General features: G+C 45.1%; 2 protein-coding genes and 1 long non-coding RNA gene across 8 annotated transcripts in view; 1 reads left to right on the forward strand and 2 right to left on the reverse strand.

Moving 5' to 3' along the window:
* The first annotated feature begins 1,287 nt into the window (after positions 1-1,287).
* On the forward strand, positions 1,288-12,038 carry LOC110016936 (uncharacterized). The gene is made up of 3 exons (XR_013650724.1): positions 1,288-1,370; positions 1,589-1,748; positions 11,952-12,038. It is a non-coding gene; the product is annotated as an uncharacterized LOC110016936 (long non-coding RNA).
* nmrk2 (nicotinamide riboside kinase 2) lies at positions 5,384-7,527 on the reverse strand. Of its 4 annotated transcripts, none has more exons than XM_023964842.2 (8): positions 7,355-7,525; positions 7,189-7,279; positions 6,569-6,617; positions 6,203-6,365; positions 6,055-6,126; positions 5,879-5,985; positions 5,707-5,792; positions 5,384-5,618 (listed from the first exon to the last, which is right to left on the reverse strand). In XM_023964842.2, exons 1-7 carry the CDS (start codon positions 7,378-7,380, stop codon positions 5,707-5,709), a joined length of 594 nt encoding a protein of 197 aa, XP_023820610.1. In that variant the 5' UTR covers positions 7,381-7,525; the 3' UTR covers positions 5,384-5,618. The 4 variants fall into 4 exon arrangements, with proteins under 4 accessions (XP_023820610.1, XP_023820609.1, XP_023820612.1 ...); XM_023964841.2 differs by having other exon boundaries at positions 5,384-5,621; XM_023964844.2 differs by lacking the exon at positions 6,569-6,617 and having other exon boundaries at positions 7,355-7,527.
* atcayb (ATCAY kinesin light chain interacting caytaxin b) overlaps positions 9,067-20,592 on the reverse strand; it is an 11,876-nt gene continuing 350 nt past the window's right edge. The window contains exons 2-14 of one of the 3 annotated variants that reach the window (XM_011487103.4): positions 20,347-20,429; positions 18,968-19,064; positions 17,958-18,013; positions 17,662-17,889; positions 13,333-13,491; positions 12,395-12,497; positions 12,174-12,305; positions 11,989-12,075; positions 11,758-11,856; positions 11,557-11,592; positions 11,431-11,478; positions 11,294-11,340; positions 9,067-9,555 (exon numbers count right to left, since the gene is read on the reverse strand). In XM_011487103.4, the coding sequence (XP_011485405.1) occupies positions 11,301-11,340; positions 11,431-11,478; positions 11,557-11,592; positions 11,758-11,856; positions 11,989-12,075; positions 12,174-12,305; positions 12,395-12,497; positions 13,333-13,491; positions 17,662-17,889; positions 17,958-18,013; positions 18,968-19,044 (1,065 nt within the window). In that variant the 5' untranslated portion in view covers positions 19,045-19,064; positions 20,347-20,429 and the 3' untranslated portion in view covers positions 9,067-9,555; positions 11,294-11,300. Of the gene's footprint in view, positions 9,556-11,293; positions 11,341-11,430; positions 11,479-11,556; positions 11,593-11,757; positions 11,857-11,988; positions 12,076-12,173; positions 12,306-12,394; positions 12,498-13,332; positions 13,492-17,661; positions 17,890-17,957; positions 18,014-18,967; positions 19,065-20,346 lie in introns of all 3 variants that reach the window. The other 2 variants (XM_020711259.3, XM_004079462.5) reach the window with 2 other exon arrangements.

Below are 20,592 nucleotides of genomic sequence, written 5' to 3' on the forward strand. Positions count from 1 at the left end.
AGATGAGTTGCTGTGGTATTATTGTGTTAAATGCAGAGCTGAAGTCTATGAACAGCATTCTCACATATGCGTCCTTTTTGTCTAAGTGGGTGAGAGCTGGATGGAGAGCAGAACAAATGGCGTCTTCTGTCGATCGTTTGGGTCGGTATGCAAACTGAAAGGGGTCCAGGGTGGGGGGAAGAGTGGACTTGATGTGTGACGTGACTAGCCGTTCAAAGCACTTCATGATGATGGGCGTTACTGCTATGGGGCGGTGGTCGTTGAAGCTGGATGGTGATGGTTTCTTTGGCACAGGGATGATGGTTGTAGCCTTGAAGCATGATGGGACGATGGCTTTCTCCAAGGAGATGTTAAAGATGTCTGTGAAGACATCCTTTAGCTCTTCTGCACAGTCCTTCAGCACACGGCCCGGGATATCGTCTGGACCCGCTGCTTTCCGTGGGTTGATGGTGGAGAGTGTCCTCTTCACGCTGGCTGTTGTTAGGTGCAAAGTTTGATCGTGGAGGGAGGGGGGCGTTTTCTGTGAGTGTGTGCTGTTTAGTCCTTCAAAGCGTGAAAAGAAGCTGTTCAGGTTGTTGAGAAGGGGGGTGTTGCTCTCACAGCTCTGTGGTGCAGGCTTGTAGTGTGTGATGGCCTGGATGCCCCGCCACAGCCTCCGTGCATCTCTGCTGTCGTTGAAGTGAGACGATACTTTGTGCATTTGGTCCTTTTTTGCTTTCCTGATGCCCCAGGACAGGTTGGCTCTTGCTGTTCTTAGGCCAGCTTCACCCCCTGCTCTGAAGGCCTTGTCTCTGGCCCTCATATTTTAGATCATTTATTGGCAAACAGGAAGAAGCACTTGGGACCTCATTCTTTCAAAATAAAACAATAATTTCACATGTAGCAAATCAATCAAATCAAATAAATCATGTTTTTGAATGGATTCATTCACTCTCATATTCTTCATTCGGGAATTGTTGTTGTGTTGTTAATTGACTTGTTTTCTGTTCTGTGATTAAATCTCTATGTTAATCTGCATTTAGGTGGCCAATCTTAAACTTTCAAACAGGACCTGTGCAGACTCTCAGGTTGATTCCTTCAAAGTGTTTTTGGCTAAAATAAATCTGCCAACTGGACTCACGTCTTTTTTGGACCCACATTTTGATCATGTTTCAGATTAGGTTTCTTTTCCCAGATGGTGGGGATCATAGATATGCTCTGTTCACGGAGAAGGACATCTGGGCTAAGAATAGCTCAGGTCTTATTTTCGAGTCCAGCACCGCCCCACTCCGGTTTCTGCAAGGTCCTGATTTATTTAAGAAGCACAGACCCTCAGTATTGGTTTGGCTCAAGACTTCCCGAGCAGGACATGTAACCCAGAAATATAGCCAGTGAGTATTCATGCTGAATTGAGTCTTTCTTGTGTGTCTGAACTGAAAGTGAACAAACCACAACAACTGTTGCCACAAAAATAAGTTTAGGATGAAATTCTTAGTATGTGGGAATAAAACAAGAAGTGTCTGAATGTTGTACTGGCACACTGACAGAAGAAAATGAATGAGAGACTAATTTTTCTGCACTTTGAACATATCTTATTGCATGAATCCAGGTATCCGGGGCTGCTCACAGCTTTGCTTCTTGTGATGTTTATCGGAGATGATGGTCTAAAAAGACCCCCCCCCCCACATGGAATATACCAGTTGTGTTTGCCTGAGGCCCCAGTTCTGAGGATTACATGATAGATCCAGATCATGGTGCAGAACCTGCAGGTGAGACTCTGCAAACCGGTTTGAGGAGTGAACTCACACTGAATCCCACAGATTCAGTTCTGAATGTGAATTAAAAAGCCTGGAAATGTTCTTTTGGGTGGGTGTGCAGCAGGACTGGGGTGGGGGCGCCGTCTGCTGCTTGACTTATTTGACTAACTTTAGCAAACATCAGCTGGTCGGCTTTCATTCGCAGTCAGCCGCTTCCATCTTCACATTTAAGCTTTTCCACACGTGACAAATGAGCGACGGCGCTTTTCCCGCCTGATCGAGTCAAAGGCTCCCCAAACAGAGTCCATGTTTGCTTTGACTTGAGGCAAAAGCTCCATGAGTAACACTGTTCATAGCAATTTTTAACATTTAAAATCTGCTTTGATCAGGAATAAAAACTGATGAGAATATCAGGAAGAAATATAAGCGATGTTTCTATTTCTGTATTCCATAGGAATAATGACAGAATCCCATTTTTCTGTGATGAAGCAAAGATTTAGGAGACTATTTTCAAACGTTCTAAAGCAGAAATGGCCTTGCATTTTCACAAAATAAGATGAGTTATGATGAGATGAGATGAGATGAGATGAGATGAGATGAGATAAGATAAGATAAGATAAGATAAGATAAGATAAGATAAGATAAGATAAGATAAGATAAGATAAGATAAGATTTATTGATCCTCTGAGGGAAATTGAGTTGTTACAGCAGCCAAACGAGAAATATTACAGTTAAAATTAGAAAAAAACAAATGGCAAGAGTAAGAATAAAAATAAAAGAGTAAAAATAGTAGTAAAATATAAATAGTAGTAAGAAATAAATGAATAAATAAATAAAATTGCTTAGACTGCTCCCGCGACCCGGTACCAGATAGGTGGAGGAAGATGGAGATAAACGAAATAATAATACAAAAAGAAGAAAAATACATAACCCTAACCCTAAACATAAAATAGATAAAGAAATAATAACACAATAATCATCTTTTTCTCCACATGTGATGTAACAAGACTACACTTACATAACTATGGCACAGCCTTTACTGTAACAGCAAACTCAGTTATACTTTTGTCTGAATAACAGTTACTGGTATGAAGCCCATTGAGACGACTGTTGATGTAAACATCAGGCTGTAGAAATGAATGGAATAAAATTGAATTGAATTGCTTGATGAAACTATTGCTTTAACGGCAGAACATGTAAAACAGCTTCTGGTCTCAAACACAAAGGTGTTTTCTGAAGCAGCTTTCATCTTCCTAATGTTCTCCTTGTGGATCAGAAACATCTGACTGTAGAGGAGAGTTGGATCAGCTGATCAACCGTCTGACAAATACGATTATTATTGTTGAATGAGTTCAGGACATTGTTGATCATCTTTATGGTTGGGGGGGGAGATGTTCAGAGCTCAGATCGTCATCTGCTCTCCCTGGAATTCCCCCCCATTTCCACATGGGGGGGTCTCTGACATGCCTGGACCTTTTATCGCTGAGGCTCCCACCTCTCTGGCCCTACATGGACACCCCAGCTTAATGAGCCACCGTATCCATGGGGGACATGGGGGCTCATGACTTCTCCCCTTACGGAGGGGGGGGGCTGTCCGTGAGTCAGACCAGGCCACGGCGCTCTTGAGGGGGTGGGGGTTAGGGGGGTGACAGTGGTTGTGGCGGTCGATGATTGGATGTTCCTTTGACACGGCGAGCACTCGTCTCTAAATATAAACCTGCAGAGGAGCTTCTGGTATCTGAAAACTCTCAGGGACGCATCACAAGACCCTCACCCCCCCCAACACCCCCGCTGAGGTCCTGGGACAGTAGACCTGTGGTTACATAAAATCAGAGGTGATTTTCATCACTTCTGATGAGGGAGGGGCTTGATGTTCCTCACATTTCTGTGAAATCATAGTAACCATAGTAACTCACTGATATGGTAATTTTCTGTCATGGGGGGTGGGGGTCCAGCATGAAATCAAGTTTAGTCTTAAGGCTGAAAACTGCAGATAGGGTTGACTCTAACGCACTCTGACCTGCAGCTGAAGGAACAGTTTCCCATCATGCTTTGCTGCACTCTGACCTGTGTTCTGCAGCTAACATTTTCCCACCACGCTCCGACCTTTAGTGTTCACCTGCTTTTGAGGGGATTGGATTAGAAATCCTCCTGACGACCAGAGATAAATAAATGTTGTCCAATAAAAATCTTTTTTTGAATCCACCCAAAACTGCATTTCCCAGAGCCCCACTCCTTCACAGTCTGGATAATCGAAAAGTGCCAAATGTCCTCCATAGGACCTGAAAGGAGTCCACGCAGTCGTCTGCAGTGGTTGGAGACATTTAGGTTTAGAAATGTCCTCTACAGGACTGATTAGCATGACTGATACTCAGAAGGAAAAATGAAAAGACCCTGAGGTAAATTCATCTAATACAGTTTAACATTTAATAAGGAAATGAAAGAATTAACTTTTTTATTTGTTTTGGTTGAAACAAAAGTCAAGTTTAAGTTCGTTAGGATGAAAACTGAACAATTCTTTTCACGTATTTACAACGATAAACATGAAGAAACTCCATTGAAATCACATTTGAAGTAATGCTGCGGAAAACAAACGGATGTGAACGTCAGGAAGCTCCGCTGACGGCGCCGAAGCTTCTCCGTTTATCCAGAAGGTCCCTCTTCTCTGAAGAACTGAACCAGTTCAATCAGAAAAGTCAAAGTTCTTCAGCTGCTTTAAAAAGGATTTGATAGTTCCTGAAGGAAAAATGACGTTTGGAAACTCCTTCAGGAATGTTGCAGCTGAGTTTAGAGCAGATGTAGCATCTGTGTTTAAGAAAGGAGCTTAAAGGCTTCACAGAAAGCAACACCACAAAAATGTAACAAACCGGGGCTAAAAACTGGGACTGAAGCCGTTATTTAACCCTTGTTCTATCCTAGGCACTTTAACATTGGGAGTGGGGTCAACTAGACCCACTAGACAGTGAACCTTTTATCTTCAATGATTTGTGATCTTCACTGGTGTCCATGGATTACATGAAATCTTTCCACCTTTATCCACCTTTGTCATGGTAGGGAGAACACCTCAATGGAAGGGGGGGGTCATCTAAGATAGCACAAGGGTTAAAAACTGGGACTGAAGCCGTCATTTAAGCACGCGCTGAGAAAACTGCATCCTAGCAGCATCCGTCACACGGTAACTTTCTAAATCTTTCTATTAGATCTCTTCATGGGACTGAAGTTTATTTTTATTTTGTTAGGTTTGGAAGAACTTGAACTTGACACCAAACCTCCTCTCAAAACCCTGAAAAGTTTCAGAAGTCCTCCAGGAAGGATCTCATGTCCTGGGAAGGTTTTTGTGATCTTTTCAAGCTGCTCGTCTCATGAAGGACGTCTGCTTTTCTGACGGCAGCCAGGTTCCTTCAGACTGTTCTGACATTTGAACAAACACCTGTGGGAACGTTTGACAGCAAACATTTGACCTTTTTGCCGCCCACATGCAGTCATATGATGCTCTTTGGCTGTGAGCCGGGGGAATCAGACCCTCAGCGATCAGTGAGGAGACCTTCTGAAGAGTTTTAGGACGTCTTTCTGACTTTACGGCACGGTTAGAGCGGAAGCTGCGATTGTTCTGAGCTTCAGAGGGAAGAACGACAGGAAACAGGAGCTGTTTTCAGGTCTTTGGTTTAGTAGTGAGGGATCAATTCCTTCACTCCAGTGGATCGGAGAGGAGACCAGGTGGTGACACTGGAGGGTGCAGTGATGGCATATCGTTTAAAAAAGTTACACATGGTGATACAAAACACAACACGTCTGCTGGGAATCCTTACAAAGTTACACAATCATCTATTTACAAATCATCCTACAGCTGCAGGTATTTACAGGTCTATACAGGAGCCGGATCTGCTGTGGAGACAGAGAGGGGGGGGGGGGGGGGTCATTGATGGGGGGGGTCTGTGCATGACAGCGTGCACATGAAATCACTGCTTACCTATGACTGGTTCAGAAGGGAATTCTGAACACTTTCATGCACTTTGTTGTAGATGTCTTCCTTGGTCGTCGTTCCGTCGACGTACTCTGTCCACGAAAAGAGGAAAGCAGGCGGGAGGTGAGCGGACGGGAGGATTTTACCACCGTTTTCTGATCGAATCGACTTTGCAAACCTATTCTGTCGCAGTTGCTCTCCATCTCTTTCCTGTGCTTCAAGTACATGGGCCAGACGTGGCCATCAAACAGGCCGGGGGGGTCGGGGACCGTGTACGTCCTTGTGCTGCAGAGACGGCATCGTCATTGCCTGATGAGCTGGGCAAACCTGAAAGCTGCTCGGAGATCCTCTTACCTCCTCCTTCTTTTGCACTCCTCGTAGGGAATGGAGATGTAGAAACATTTGTCGTAGATGTCGATCAGAGGCCTGCGAGGGGGGCAGATCTCTGATCAGACCTTCAGGGGTCCACAGAGGTCAGAGGAGTCGCAGAACGCTGACTTACTTGTAGTTATAGATGAGGAAGCCCTCCACGATGAGAATATGGACGGCCTCGCCGTCGGCGTCAGAGGACAGGCTGACGCCGTGGGAGCGGGCGAACTTGACCGGGTTCTCCTGCCAGCCCTTCACGGTGCTGACCATGGCCTCCATGTCCAGAGCGGAGATCACTGATGCAGGGCAAGAAAACAGGCCAGAGTGGGTCTCACGGCAAACAGCAGCGCTCCTGTCCAAAGGCTGAACACGCTTAGCTGCAGCTTTTACACAATATTTGACAGAAAGTTTAGGATTGCTTGTTACCACATGGCAGAAATGTGCAGGAAAGAAAAAGTACATTACGGCAGGGTTTTTCCTACGTGAAATCCATTCTTACCATCCCACTGTCTAAAGCCGTCCTCCCCGACATCTATCTGATCGGGTTTCTGAAATAACAGTCACCAACAAAACATTGCTGCAACCTAGTAACCCATCGTAGCTGATCACACCTGGACAGGACAAGTCAGGGACTCGTCTCCACCAAAAGTGAACGCGCAGCAGCACAAGCATGCGGGCGGGATCCTCAGATTTCTGCTCAGACCTCAACAGACGTTTGGAGTCGCTGTCGGAGCAAAGGGTGAGGCGGAGCGGCTGTCTTTGTCTGGTTATGCTAAGAAACAGGATGCTGTTGTGAAAGAACGTTTTTTTGTTGCTGGTTTAGTCCAGAACCTCCAGTGTTTGAGCGTCATTCATGCAGCATAAGCAGATTCTTGTTTGAGCAGATCGAAGCTCACAATAAAGTCTGATCGCAGTTCACAGCACGATGCAGTGAAGTCTGACTTTTAGCGGCGACGCTCAGCCCTTTCATTGGCTGTCCAGGAGACAATCAGCCTGATGTTTTACTATGCTGCTGCCATGACAACATCTACTGGTCAGATGTGTTGATGTTTATGATCAGAAAGGGAAACTTTAAAAGGTGGATATCACCTGTAGAGAGGAGGAAAGACTTCATCTCACCTTGAAGAAGTCGTCCTGATGCACCACACAGCAGTTTGGGAAGGTCTTCAGCAGCCTGTTGGTGAGGGTGGTCTTCCCACCGTTGGTCACTCTGGAGTCAGAGTGGGAAACACGTGACGACCTTCCACTGAGAACAACACGCACCAATCAGGGGACGGCGCCTTACCCTCCGATGCCGATGATGAATTTCATCACTGTCTCCTGACTGTTGGTCACACTGGAAGGGTAGAAGCGGGGAGCCGAGCCAAAAGCCCACAGAGTCCGAGGCTGAAGCCTGTCCTTCTCTTCTGCCAGGGATGCCCCCCCCTTTTACTACTTCATTGATAGACAATCTCCCTGCCGGGCATTTATAAGGCCGTGGCTGCTGCGTCACAGCCCCCCAAACCAATGGCCCCATTTCCCACCAGCCAATGAGGAGCTGCCCCCCCCCCCCCCCCCCCCAGCACCAGTGCATGAGGAGGTCTTCGTGAAAGTGGATACCGAGGTCTACACCAGCTGGTTGGGGGTGGGTGGCAGACACCCCCATCAGGAAAAGTCCCTTCAAAGCAGCAGAGAAGAAGAAAGAATCTCAGAAATCTGAAAGGTTCATTTGGTCCGATGATCGGCTCTGTTCTACTGGGCAGGGGTCATTCATCAGAGGGGCTTTTTGTCCCTCAGAGGACACTGTAAGGGGGGTGGGGGGGGGGGGGGCTACACAGGTATCAGCAGGTATTTTCAGATATCTGTGTCACAGTTCAGGCAAAGGCTTCGCTGTGGACAAGTGCAAACCGGCCGCTCTATATTTAGAGGCCTGGCTGCTGCATCAAACATTTTTCTGATGCAACATGCCACGTGGCCCCCACCAAGGCACCAGAACACCTTCCTCCCCCACGGCCACTCCTCCGGATGTGTGCTGCCTAACAGTGTGTTCTGCTGGTTTTCAGGGCGTTTGGTCCAACCCAGTCGTCCCTCTGGTTCTGAAGGGGGGGGGGGGGGGGGGTGATGGGCTGATGCTCATGGTCTCATGTTTCCCTGCCAGAACTAACTTGGTGGAAAACACCTTGTGACACAGACAACGACTTTAGCTCCTAAAATTGTCTTCAGTCGGAGGATCGAACACTGAAGTCATGAGGCGGTCACACGCTGAGGAGGGACGCTTTCCCCCCAATGTGCAGAATCTACATCCAGTTACTGATGAAAGACCCAGACAGTGTTTGGAAAAAGCTGTTTTATTTTGAGGTCAGTCCTGACTTGGCATGTCCTCAGTCCCCCCCCCCCCCACCGCCCACACACACACACACACTCACACACACACACACACACACACACACACACACACTGTCCCCAGTGTGACATAAGCAGGCGTGACCCCTGGGTAACGTTATGTAACCTCTGGACTCAGTACCTATGTGAGTTTGGCTGAAACTCTTTCCGTTTGATTTACTGCAGCTTTGATTTGAACCACGACAGGAAAAAAGGCTGAAAATAAAAACAAAAACGCCATTTTTCCTAAACTCCAAGATGTAAAGATTTACCTTAATCTACAGAGCCGTTTTTAAAAAGCTCTAGATTTGAATGAAAGCAGTGATAAACATCTAAAAACTCATTTTTACAGAGACTCTACCTGTGGAATTGTTTTACACAACTGTCATGTGTGGTTTTCCATGTTTTTTGTCTGTGGCGCCGTGTAGATTAAAGTGGTTTGATCCTGAAATAAAAACGCCATGCAAGGTCATGATGGGGTCACCTTAAGGGGACAACAGAACGCCCCCAAAGAGCCATCAGCTGATGATGACGAGGATGAGCTGACAGCCAGCAGCTCAGTCTGCTCCACACACAATGACAGCTCATAAAAACAGGATTCGCTCCCCAGCAGGTTTCATAATCATGATGAAGCACTTTTCACTCTGATTTATAAATTCTTTTTATGTATTTTTTTACAAACATTAAATGGCACATCTTCAATAGTAACTCTTAAACTCTATAACAGCAAATGCTTTTATTTTGAAAAATGTACTTTACAGTCGACAAAAATACAAATACCCGGGAGGGGGGGGGACAAGCATGCCACCTGCATATTCAGCTCTGGAAAACATGAAATGAAACATTTTTGCATCAGAAACACTCAAGTTTGGAGGAGACGCGAGTCTTTTGCTCATTAATCTGCAGAAGATGCTCGTCTTTAAAACACAAAGTCTAAGGAGTTTATTTGGGAGTTTGGGGTCATGCGGCGTGGGTTTAGCCTGGCGTGCAGCCGGCAGGCGGTGGATGTGATGGAGCAGAGCGTTGGTCTGGTGTTAAACAGCGATGGAGGATTGTCCTGCTGCTGATGGATCCTCTCAGGAGGTCTGAACGTCTGCAAGAAGCTGCTGATGCTCGGTCTCTGCTCTGGAACAGAAATGCAGAAAGAGGTGAAACTCCTGTAACCCTGCAGGGCTTGTGTCAGTGCTGGGGGGTCACCTCCCCTCTGGTTGGCTGGCCTTTTGACCCGTGTGGGGTCAGGACGTCTTCTGGGAAAAGTTCCCGCCTGTGGCTGCAGCGGCTTTACGCATCAGTTTGAAGCTGATCAGCAATCGATCCGCTGCAAGCGGATGCTCTGACGCAGGGATCCCCAAATCCAGGCCTGGAGGGCCGGTGTCCTGCTGGTTTTCCAGAAACTCTGCCTCATTTGCTGCCGATTGCCTGGATCAGGTGTGTTTAGCCAATAAAGAGCTTCCAGGCCTGGATTTGGGGACCACTGCTCTGACGGGACGAGCAGCCGGACTTTCCCTAACTGCTGGCTGAGGATTAGCTAACATTTCCTGGATTCAGGCGAGGCTGAACTTCAGGACCTGAAACATGACGATGGAAAAACGAGCTGCTGATATTTGACGGCGACCGCTGCGATCACTGGTTAGCACAGCTGCTTCTGTCACGGCAGTTTTTCCACTCGTTAGGAGGAACGTGTTCCTATAGGATGAACTGCAAAGAGAAAACTGTTCAGGTTTAGGAACGCAGATGTCAGGACTCAATCTAAACTAGAAGGAGCTGCATTTCCAGAAGAAAACGCAGGGTTGATGCTATATTGATGAATGAAAATGAAACTTGAAGGGGAATAATTGGCAATAAATGAATAATAATAAATAAAGAAATGATCAAAGTTGACCGTAAATAAAGTGAAAAAAGCAGAATCACAATAAAGATATTTTTGTGAAAAATAGCAGAGCCGGGTCTCAAACCAGCGAGCTTCTGCTCCAAGGATTCCCCATGGATTTAATGGAGGCAGAAATCTTGGAATATATGGAAAAAGTCACAGCTGGAAAAAGTCACAGCTGGAAAAAGCTGAAAGAGCTGAACATTTGAATAGTTGAATGGTGAAAATAGATGAGAGATTATAGAAGGAGTTAAGCACCAAAAATGGTGAAAGACACTGAAATAAAGAAAGAGAAACAGGAAAACATTGAATTGAAGGATTTATAGCATCAACCAATACTAAATGTTGGTTGATGATCTCCTCACAGGTAATCTGTCTTCTGTTGGTTAAGTGGCTGACAGAAATCTGTAGATGTTTAGGAGGACTGTGAGCTTCCAGGACTGCATTTGGAGGCAGAAACCGCTTAAACCAACATTTGGAGGTTCAGATGATCCAGAACCAGACCCACTGCTGCAGCTTCAGTCTGCTCCGTTCATCTTCTCAGGTGGAAATGATGGTTCCACGAGAGAAGCAAGACCAAAACCTCGAGGAGGCGCTCTCAGGACCCCGCCCCCCCATGATGCGTGTCCTTTCACCATGAAAGAACACCCGGAGATCCGATGGCGTGCTGAGACCCAGATCAGGTTCAGCAACCAGACGCTGGGATGTAACAGCTTAGGTTTTTAAAACCTGCGGACAGGAGAACGGAGGGGTGTTCCGCTGCTGCACAGCCCCTCTGAGTGTCGGGGAGTTCTCCTTTAACTGGAGGTGTCAGAAAGTTTTTCGCTCTGAGATCTAAGAAGGTCGAGCTCCTCTGAGCTTCTCAGGATCAGACGCAGCATTTGATTGGCCGCGTCAGGTGTTTCCGTCCAACATAAGCAAACATCCAGAGTTGATGTCCCTGTCTGTCAGGGACGAGTTCCACCTGTCTGACATACGAGGAGCACATCTCACCTTTAAGTCAAATGTCACGGCAGACTCCAGCCAGCATCGACTTTGGCCTGGAAACAACAAACCCAGGTTACAGGAAACATTTTCACCAGAGGAATCTTCTGAATACTTTGATGAACGTGAAGGAAAAAAGAGTTCACCTTTCTTTGGAGAGGGTTGGGTTGGCGTGCTGCTGCTCTGCTTCGAACCTGCCAATGAGAACAGATTCATTAACGTGCATCTCTGCAGGAAAACACATCATCTTCTACAAACCATCCGAAACTCACCGCTCTCTCTGCGCTTTGATCTTTTCCTCATCATATCTGAGAAATACAGCAAAAAATGTATTTGTAAGTAAATAACATTGAAATGAACAAACAAACACAAAACAAACTTCCCATAAACACCAGAGAAGTCTGAATGTTTTTGTCTGGTTGTTTCTGCTGTGAGCTGTAAAACAGTGACCCCTGGTGGCCGACAGTACTCACTGCAGCACGCAGTCGGGGATCTGCACGTGCTCCATGGGGATTATCTGGCTGAGTTCTGTCAGGGTGTAAACATATCTGATCTTATCCAGGAACTTCACACTGTGGAGAAGATCAACAGCATTAATCCTGCTTCACATCTGCTGTTTGAACATGATCTATGCCAGGAGAAATAATCTGATGTTTTCTGTCAGAAGGTGTGAAGGGAATGATGGGAGATCAGGACTTCCTCACCTGATGAAAGGTCTGGAGATGGCCAGGACGGTCCGGATGAACCAGGTCGGGTGAGCGATGATGAGACACTTCAGATTCTTCCTCAGTCTGTTGGAAACATTTCCACCATGTTTGAATCCCAAACATCACTGACACTTTGACGCCTCTTCTGATGTTCAGCGCAAACAAATCTGAGTTCCTCCTACTTCCTGTCGATCATCTGATAGCATCTCTTCAGCCAGCTGATTCCTGGCATCTTCCTGCGAGGAGTGGCGCCGTTCAGGTAAATAATCATGTAGTCTTCGGCCACCAGAAGCTCCAGACTGCTCACCACGTACCTGAGAGGGAGAACTGCATCAAAACCAGGCTTTCTGGTCCTCTTTGACCTCCAAAGGAGGACAGAGGACACTGCTTCAGAAGGGCTTACAGGAACAGGTTCTCCATGATGTATGTGTAGTCATCAGAGCTGCTGTCAGGCAGGTAGCAGGCCGCGAAGACGATGATGGCGTTCAAACCCTCGCCGTAGTAACCTGAGCAGAAACAAACGGCTCATGGTACTACTAAAAATACGTTAATAACTGTTATTTCTGCTATATCAATATAGAAACACTTGATCATCTGTTTTTGAATATGTTAACGGTTTTTGGAGGATTGTTTTTGTTGGTGCTGTTCAAAGTTTCCCTTTCCTATTGCTATTCAATTACAAAAACATATCGTGTTATTTGGAGATATTCTGGTGATTATTCATTTGATTTTTCAGTCAGCACTCTATTAGTATCTGGAACATTTTTCATTCATAAGAGCATATTTTTAAAAATCAAACCATCATTTAATACATTTCATAAAGTTATCTGTTTATATTTTAAATCGCTGAAATTTATGAAAAACAAAAATGCAAGAAAACTGTCCATTTTCATTGAAGATCAGGTGCTGTATGACCATATTATGACATTTGTACAAGGCCACAATTCCGTTTTTTATTTTAATTTGTCGTATTGTATTATTTTTTTCATCTTTATTTCTTTCTGTTCTATACGTGAACATGTATGTCATCTTTTGAAGTTCTAATAAATAAATAAAAAAAACAGTTTCCATCCCGGTGTTTAGTTTTTGATGGTTAAAGGTCAAATTTCTTATTACAATTATTTCAGAATCTTCACATTGAAAGTTATTTTCTTGATCGTATTCTTACAAAGAAGGTTTTTTGTTAAACGATGTCTTGACAATAAAAGTTTTGGTTTTTATTTGACATTTTCAAACACAGCATAAGTTTTCTTTGGTCCCATCAAGAAGCCAGATTTATTTATTTGACCAAATCAAAAGGTCTGAAGTTCAGGTGACAGGATCCTGCAGACGTGTCCTCACCTCCATGCGTGACCACGCGCAGGTACGGCCTGATGACCTGCATGTCGATCCGCTGCTCCTGGTCGCCGATGATCACTGTTCGCCACAGACGACCAGACGAATCCCTCTCCTCCTCTCCCTCACCTGGGAGGCGCTTGGCGGAGGCCACAGGTGTGTCATCTGAGGGCCGGCAGGAGTCAGTCTCTCCACGACACAAAACCTGACATCTTTTCCATCAACGGCATTTCTCATTTCAGAAAAAACATTTCTCCACATTCAGAATCAAAGACTGTTAAAATATTAACTGCAGAGACTGAAGTTTTGTTTACTACAAACAAAAGTGTTTATGACGCCAGAAAAACACTAAAGAAATAGAAAAGAAACATGTTTTTAGCTCATTTTAGAGAAAACTAATTTTCGTAGATTTAAAAATAACTTTTTTACTTTTTAAATTCATTTTGGCAGCAATGCATTCTGGGAACAGTCATGTTTCTTTGCTGTGCACCTTTCATTCACCCTTTTTGTCCCTCCTGTCACTCCGTCTCCTCACCTGGGGGGTGTTCCAGGAAGCATGTTTAAACTATCCTGACTTTAAGCCTGAACTCTGGCTGAAATCCGCCTGAACTTGCTTACTCTGGGTATGTCGGTTCCAAAAGACCGGATATGAGTTAGTGTAATTACGCTCGACTTGGTAACCCTGGGTTAATGCTCGTGCACGGAAGGTACATAAAGACATTCTCAATAGATCGTCGATTTCCGGAGTCACCATGGAAACGCGTGGAGAAAAAAAGAAAGTGCTGTACTTCAGTGAGACGGAGTCTGAGATTTTAATGACGGCAGTTGAAGATTATACGTCCATCAAAAAAGTAACACGGCTGCATCATCGGCAAAAGAAAGAGTTTCTGCTTGGAGAAAAAGAACAGACAAAGTAAACGCACGAGTTTCTGATCTCATTTCTATTTTCATTGTGATGCATGTTTATATAAATTATCCAACTTAAATTAATTACTCCAGCTGGTAACAAGTAATTGAGTTGAATTTATTCAACGTAATTTCTTACGTCTATAAAACTCAATAATTGTTTTCTACAACTCAAATCTATGTATTTATCTAACTAAATGTCATATTACTCCAATTCAATTTATATTTTTTCCATCTTAATTAATTATATTTCTTGATCTCTCAGATGTCTAAGTATGAGCCGGCAGATATGCTAAATTTTTATAACAATAAAAAAGACGGGGGAAAAAATGCACGTTGCGCTCAAATTCATTAAAGACTTGTCCATCTTTATCATCGCCTTATTTGTCAGTAGGGGTGATATATAAACTCATCATCCTCTCCTTCACTCCTAAGGCCCGTACACACCGGGACGAATATTCGCCAGGCGTTATTCGCCAGCGTTTTTCGCCACGTTTTTTGTGTTCACACCCAGGCGATTTTCGCTGACGATGAGTGGAGTGAACATGCAATTTCATTCCCTGACATTAGATGGCGCTTAATGTAAAACAGAAATACTCCTGTACACAAGGTGGCGCTGCGCAACTTTACGCTTCTTAAAGTCGCTTTTCACTCAGAAGAAGAGAGCAAGTATTTACACGCTTGTCAGAATCAAACAAAGAAAACATGAATATTTCAAGCACCAGTAGCTCCAACTGGTGCTTGGTTCGGGGATATTTTAGAATGTCTGTCATTATTTCTTCGCGGCTGTGTAGACGCTACTTGGCGTCTATCTTCTTCGCTGGTATGTGTGCTCAGCAAGGCAGTTTTGTGTTTGAGCGCCCCCAAGTTGTGTTTTACTGTAACTTCAGAAGCTCCAGACACGTGAGCAAAAGCGCCATTCTCATTGGTCGAGTAGATTTCGACGCGACGCGTCGAAAAAAAAAAACGAACCCGAGACGTTTTTTTTTTTTTGACGCTTTAACGCGTGGCGTTTTTTCGCGTCGGTGTGCACACTCTCATTGGTGCCCTTTGTTTAGTCACGAGGCGTTAAACGTCGGCGAAAATCGCCGGCGAAATTCGTCCCGGTGTGAACAGGCCTTTACTCATGGTGCAGAGACATATGCACAGTAGGACAAGATAACTCAGCAAAACATGGCAAAACACAGTAAAACAACTAAAAGAATTTGGTCAAAAAGCCACACTTAAACCCAATTCCGTCCAGACAGGCAAAGGGAATGGTATCCCACAATCCCTTGCGGTGCCGATCTAACAGCAGCACCAAAGTTACACCTACTTAATTTGAATTAATTTGAATGAAAGTAAAATAACTGTCTGAAAACTATGTGTTATTTTTAAACTGACTTAACAAACAAATAATTTATCTTAACTGAAGCAAATAACTAAGTTAGATCAAAGTATAAAGTTTCTCTTTCCAACATCCATATGTGGTCTTATCACCCTCTCATGGTGGAAAAAGTATTATCTGAGCTTCTTCATCCACTAAATCATCTTCAAATGGACACGTCATGCTGCTTCGCCTCTCTGTAAACAAACTAACCTTCAACTAAACCTGCTCCAGACCAGGTTATGTTCAGAGCATGAGTTGCTATGGCAACTTGACATACACTGAAACATACCTCAATTTCTGGAACCGAAAACTGAGGTTATCAACTTCCTTAGCCTCAAACTTACCGTCGGAGCTAGCATAACCTGCTTTCTGGAATACCCCCCTGCTTCCCTGTATGTTTTACCTTTCTGTGCACTTCAGCCTAAGTTCTTCTCATGGATATTTATATTCTATCCTTGGAATGTTTATATTTTTACTTAAAATTTTCTTTATATATTTTTTCCTTTTGTGTATTGTGTTTATTCTTTTACTGTTATGCTATATTTTTTACGTTAGGTCACGGTGATTGTTATTCTTGGTAACGTTATTTATGTTGTTATTGTTGTTCTATTTAAAGTTACTCAATTGTTAAAAAAATTCTCTCCTGTTTCCGCTCAGAGTTTTGGCCTCGCAGGCCTCCGTCCAGTTCTCGCCGTCTTTCTCAGTTGTTGCTGCTTCTGTTTTCCTTTGCTGGTTTCTGTTTCTCCAAAGACGCAGAAATATTGGCTGCGACTTCCGGGCACCTTCACACCCAGCTCCACCTCACCTTCAATGTGAGGCAGGTTCTGGAAGTCAAAGTCTGGAATTTCTCCCTGCATTCCTTAAAAACTACAACTTCTTCTTCTAACAGCGTCCGCCAGGCTGTACTGTGGAGGGTGTGATGCTGCCCCCACAAGTGTTCTCACAATACAGACAGAAATGAATGAATGCTGGTCTAACTGATGAATCAGGAACACATGATGACGTCATGGAAAGATATGAAAAGGTGGAAATATCGTTCATAAAAATATGCCATTCTTTGTCTGCAGGCTAAATGCTTCAGAGAATACCCTCATCTTGACTGTCTATAGACCTGGGGGGTATTCCAGAAGGCCCGTTTAAACTACCCTGACTTTAACCCTGAACCACTTGGTAACCCTGGGTTAATGCACGTGCACAGCAGGTACATAAAGACATTCTCAATGGATCACAGATTTCTGGAGTCACCATGGAAACGCGTGGAGAAAAAAAGAGAGCGCTATACTTCAGTGAGACGGAGGCTGAGATTTAAATGACGGCGTATGAAGATTATGTAATACGGCTGCATCATCGGCAAAAGAAAGAGTTAATGCTTGGAGAAAAAGAACAGACAAAGTAAACGCACGAATTTCTATCTCATTTCTATTTTCATTGTGACGCATGTTTCAGGGTAGGTCAGGTTGCCATAGCAACTCATGCTCTGAACATAACCTGGTCTGGAGCAGGTTTAGTTGAAGGTTAGTTTGTTTTCAGAGAGGTGAAGCAGCATGACGTGTCCATTTGAAGATGATTTAGTGGATGAAGAAGCTCAGATAATACTTTTTCCACCATGAGAGGGTGATAAGACCACATATGGATGTTGGAAAGATAAACTTTTTACTTTGATCTAACTTCATTATTTGCTTCAGTTAAGATTAAGTTTAAAAATAAAGTTTAAAAATAACACGTAGTTTTCAGACAGTTATTTTACTTTCATTCAAATTAATTTAATTAAGTAGGTGTAACTTTGGTGCACCTACTTAACATATCTGCATGGTAGCCAGGGGGATATTATTCCACCCCCCCACCCCCCGGCAGCATCCAGTCCATTAGTCGGGCTGGAGGTCATGGTGTCAGAGTGTCTTCTGTTCCAGCCTTTCCTACATTCATTCTCTGTAACTTTAGTCCTGGGTATAACGGTTTGGAGTCTCTGATCGGTCCAGGTCTATGAGGACCCCCTGATCCTAAAACCCCTGGAGACCTGAACATCATGAAGCACAGCTGTGTGCAGGCACCTTCCTGACCTTCCCACTCCAGCTCGTTGCCATTGTTGATGAACTCCAGCGAGTCGGTCTCATCCGGAGTCTCGATGTCGTCCACGTTGATGTCCAGGTCGTCTGGAGTTTCCAGCAGGTCGTCTGAGAGCAGCGAGCCCTCGCTGCGGTCCAGGGACAGGTTCATGTCAGGGGCCACCAGGGTGCGGCGCTTCCTCTGGGTCATGGACTCCCCGATATCCAGGGATGTGGGGTGATCTGTTACAGAGAGGAAAGTTAATGTTTCATGAGAAAACGAAGCTGCGCCGAGCATTTCCTCCACTCACGGATTCTGTTGTCGGTCAGGCCGCATGAATCCACGTCTCCATCCTCAGGCAGAGGTCTGCAAAGGAGCACGTCAAGCGATGAGCAGCAGGCCAGGAGATCTTCTTTGTCGTTTCACAGGTCATTTCTGCTGCTAATAAAGCCTCAGACTTCATTAGGATGTTCTTTCAATCCCCCTTTTTGAAGGCGATGAACACTAAGAAGCTTATTTTCTCTGCTGCTGCTCTACAAAAGATGTTTATTAATTTCAGCAGTCATTTTTTTGACCATGGAGTTACCAAATCCAGCACCTCCTTAGGGCCTCCTTCCTGCTCCTCCTCCTCCCCAGGTTCTATATTAAGTTGTTTTTCTGTTTTGATCTGCATTTGTCCTGATGAACTTTGTTCAACAGCAAAACCGTCTGGTTACTTTCGTGTACTTATAAATAAGACAATGAGATTCAACTCTGTCAGCTTCAGGACACAACGTTTTCCTAAAGCTTAAAGTTTTTAATGCAGCTTCATAATCAATAAAAGATCACCAGAAAAAACAGGAGGGATGAGCGTCTCCTCACTCATGTTGACCCATGAGATTACACAGCAGAGACTTGGAGGTGAGCTGACAGGAACGCCATAAATACCGGCGGCTGTAACGGCAGACGGACAGTAGCTGTAACTAATTCTACAGACCCAAAAAGCAGCACGATTTGGAGCAGATCTTTGTAATTAAGCTGTCTGTGCCTTCAGGGGGCAGCAGCAGCAGCTCAGGAGGAAGTCCACAAAAACAACAACTGCAGAGTTCAGACAGTTGCAGGACTGCAGCTTCAGGCTGAGGGTTTGGACAGAAATCCGCTCTGCCAGGGAGGCTGAGCTTTTCTGAGCCGGTTGCTCTGACATGTTTGATTACCTTTCTGGATGTTTGCTCAAGGACACAAAGCAGCCAGCTGTTGTGAAAGAGGATGGAAAGCACACACCTGCTCCCTGTCAGCCACACACCTGTCCATCACGAGGCAGAGGCCGCTGAGAGCACATACCTGGGGAAGTCTTCGTCCTGCCACTCGTCCTTCACCTCCATGCTGTCCATGCGTAACGTGGCTTCTGCCGTTCCCATCCTCTGGGGGCGGGGCTCCACTGTGGCGGAGAAAATTCATCATGGCTTCAAGGATCGGTCATCAGACTTGTTTAGGTTTCATCACAGACTGGGAATCTGCTGAGTCTCCGATGTTCACTCAGAACCACTGAGCTTTACGAAGCCAAAGGAAACCAAAGACCTTCTTCCACCTCAAACCTGTTGAGTTGAGCGTGCTCAGTGCAGCATCTTCTGACATGTGAGGAGTTACGGTTTGATAAAAGATCTTTTTTTGTTCTAACTTCTTCCAGACGATGAAGGCAGAGATGATGAATGGGATTAGTCGAGCTGGAGTCGGTCCCTAAGGGAACCACATCCATGATGTCATAAACCCTCTGAGGCTTTTTCACTGTGCATTAAACCAGAGCAAAAACACTGAAACTGACGTCTGACGTCACATTTATCCACAGAGAAGATGTCTGTGCACCAGAGGACCTCCGCACGAAGAAGAAAAACAAATGAAAATGACATTTAAACACCGTGACGTCAAAGGAACTGGGCTGTCTGACGGTCCCAGGGGGTTCACTTCTCCTTTTTACCTCACACAGGATAATATTTAAACAGGTTGTAATGTTTGACTGCAGGAGCATCATCCGGATGAAGAGGACCACCAACATCAGCATCACTGCTGAGCGGGTGGAGGTCTTTTCCCGATGATGGTGCAGACAGAGACATATGTTCGGGGGGTCCAGATGGCGGCCTTCATCTCTCCGTCACAGGCTGACAAATTGTTCTGCCCCCCACACCCCGACGTTCTGCTTCATCATTGCAAACTGCTGCATGAAACAGACGTCACCGAGGCTTCGGCGTCACTCGTCTTTTTCCTGACGTCTCCGTCAACATCTGAAGAAAGGATGTTTTCCATGTGAAAAACAGTTTTCTTTGGTGCTTTGACCCTCCGGATGAGAACAATACGACATTTCAGAGGAGCAGAGAACCCTCTAAAGGCTTCCTGATTTGAACGAACGTTTAGCTGACACTGAAGCAGCTCAAAGACGAGATGCTTTTGACCACATCAGTCTTTTTCTGCTATCCCTCTCTCCCTCAAAGGACTAATCAAATACAATTTCAAAGGTTCGGATTTCAGATGAGGGCTGTTCTCTTTCCAAAGAAACCAGATCATTCCTGTTACTTTAGATGAAATAATCCTGAAGAAGAAATCCTCCACAGGGCGGTTTGAACGGCTGCTCTCTGTGAAATCTGCCCTGCAGAGTTTGGTTCAGCTGTGACCCATCTGAGCAGACGCTCTCCCCGCTGCTGAAACATGCAGGTTGGGATGTTTACCTCAGCAGCGGCTACACTCCTGCGTTGTGAGTCCAGCGGATGCGCAGTCGTCCTTTTGTGAAGCGGAGTCAGATCCAGCCCTCCTGCAGAGGAAAAGGATGGAGGGATCAGTCGGCTCTCATCCTCTCCGCGTCCTCAGCAGCCGGGTCTTCTGACCCGTTTTCCTAAAGAAATGATCCTCAGCCTCAGCTCCCTTCATCACCATTTCATTTTCGTTGCTGTTTCCAACTCTTCCTGCTCGCTCTC

Source organism: Oryzias latipes, chromosome 17, assembly GCF_053564925.1.
Source record: "Oryzias latipes strain Hd-rR chromosome 17, Olatipes_Hd-rR_3.1".
Lineage (NCBI taxonomy): Eukaryota > Metazoa > Chordata > Actinopteri > Beloniformes > Adrianichthyidae > Oryzias > Oryzias latipes.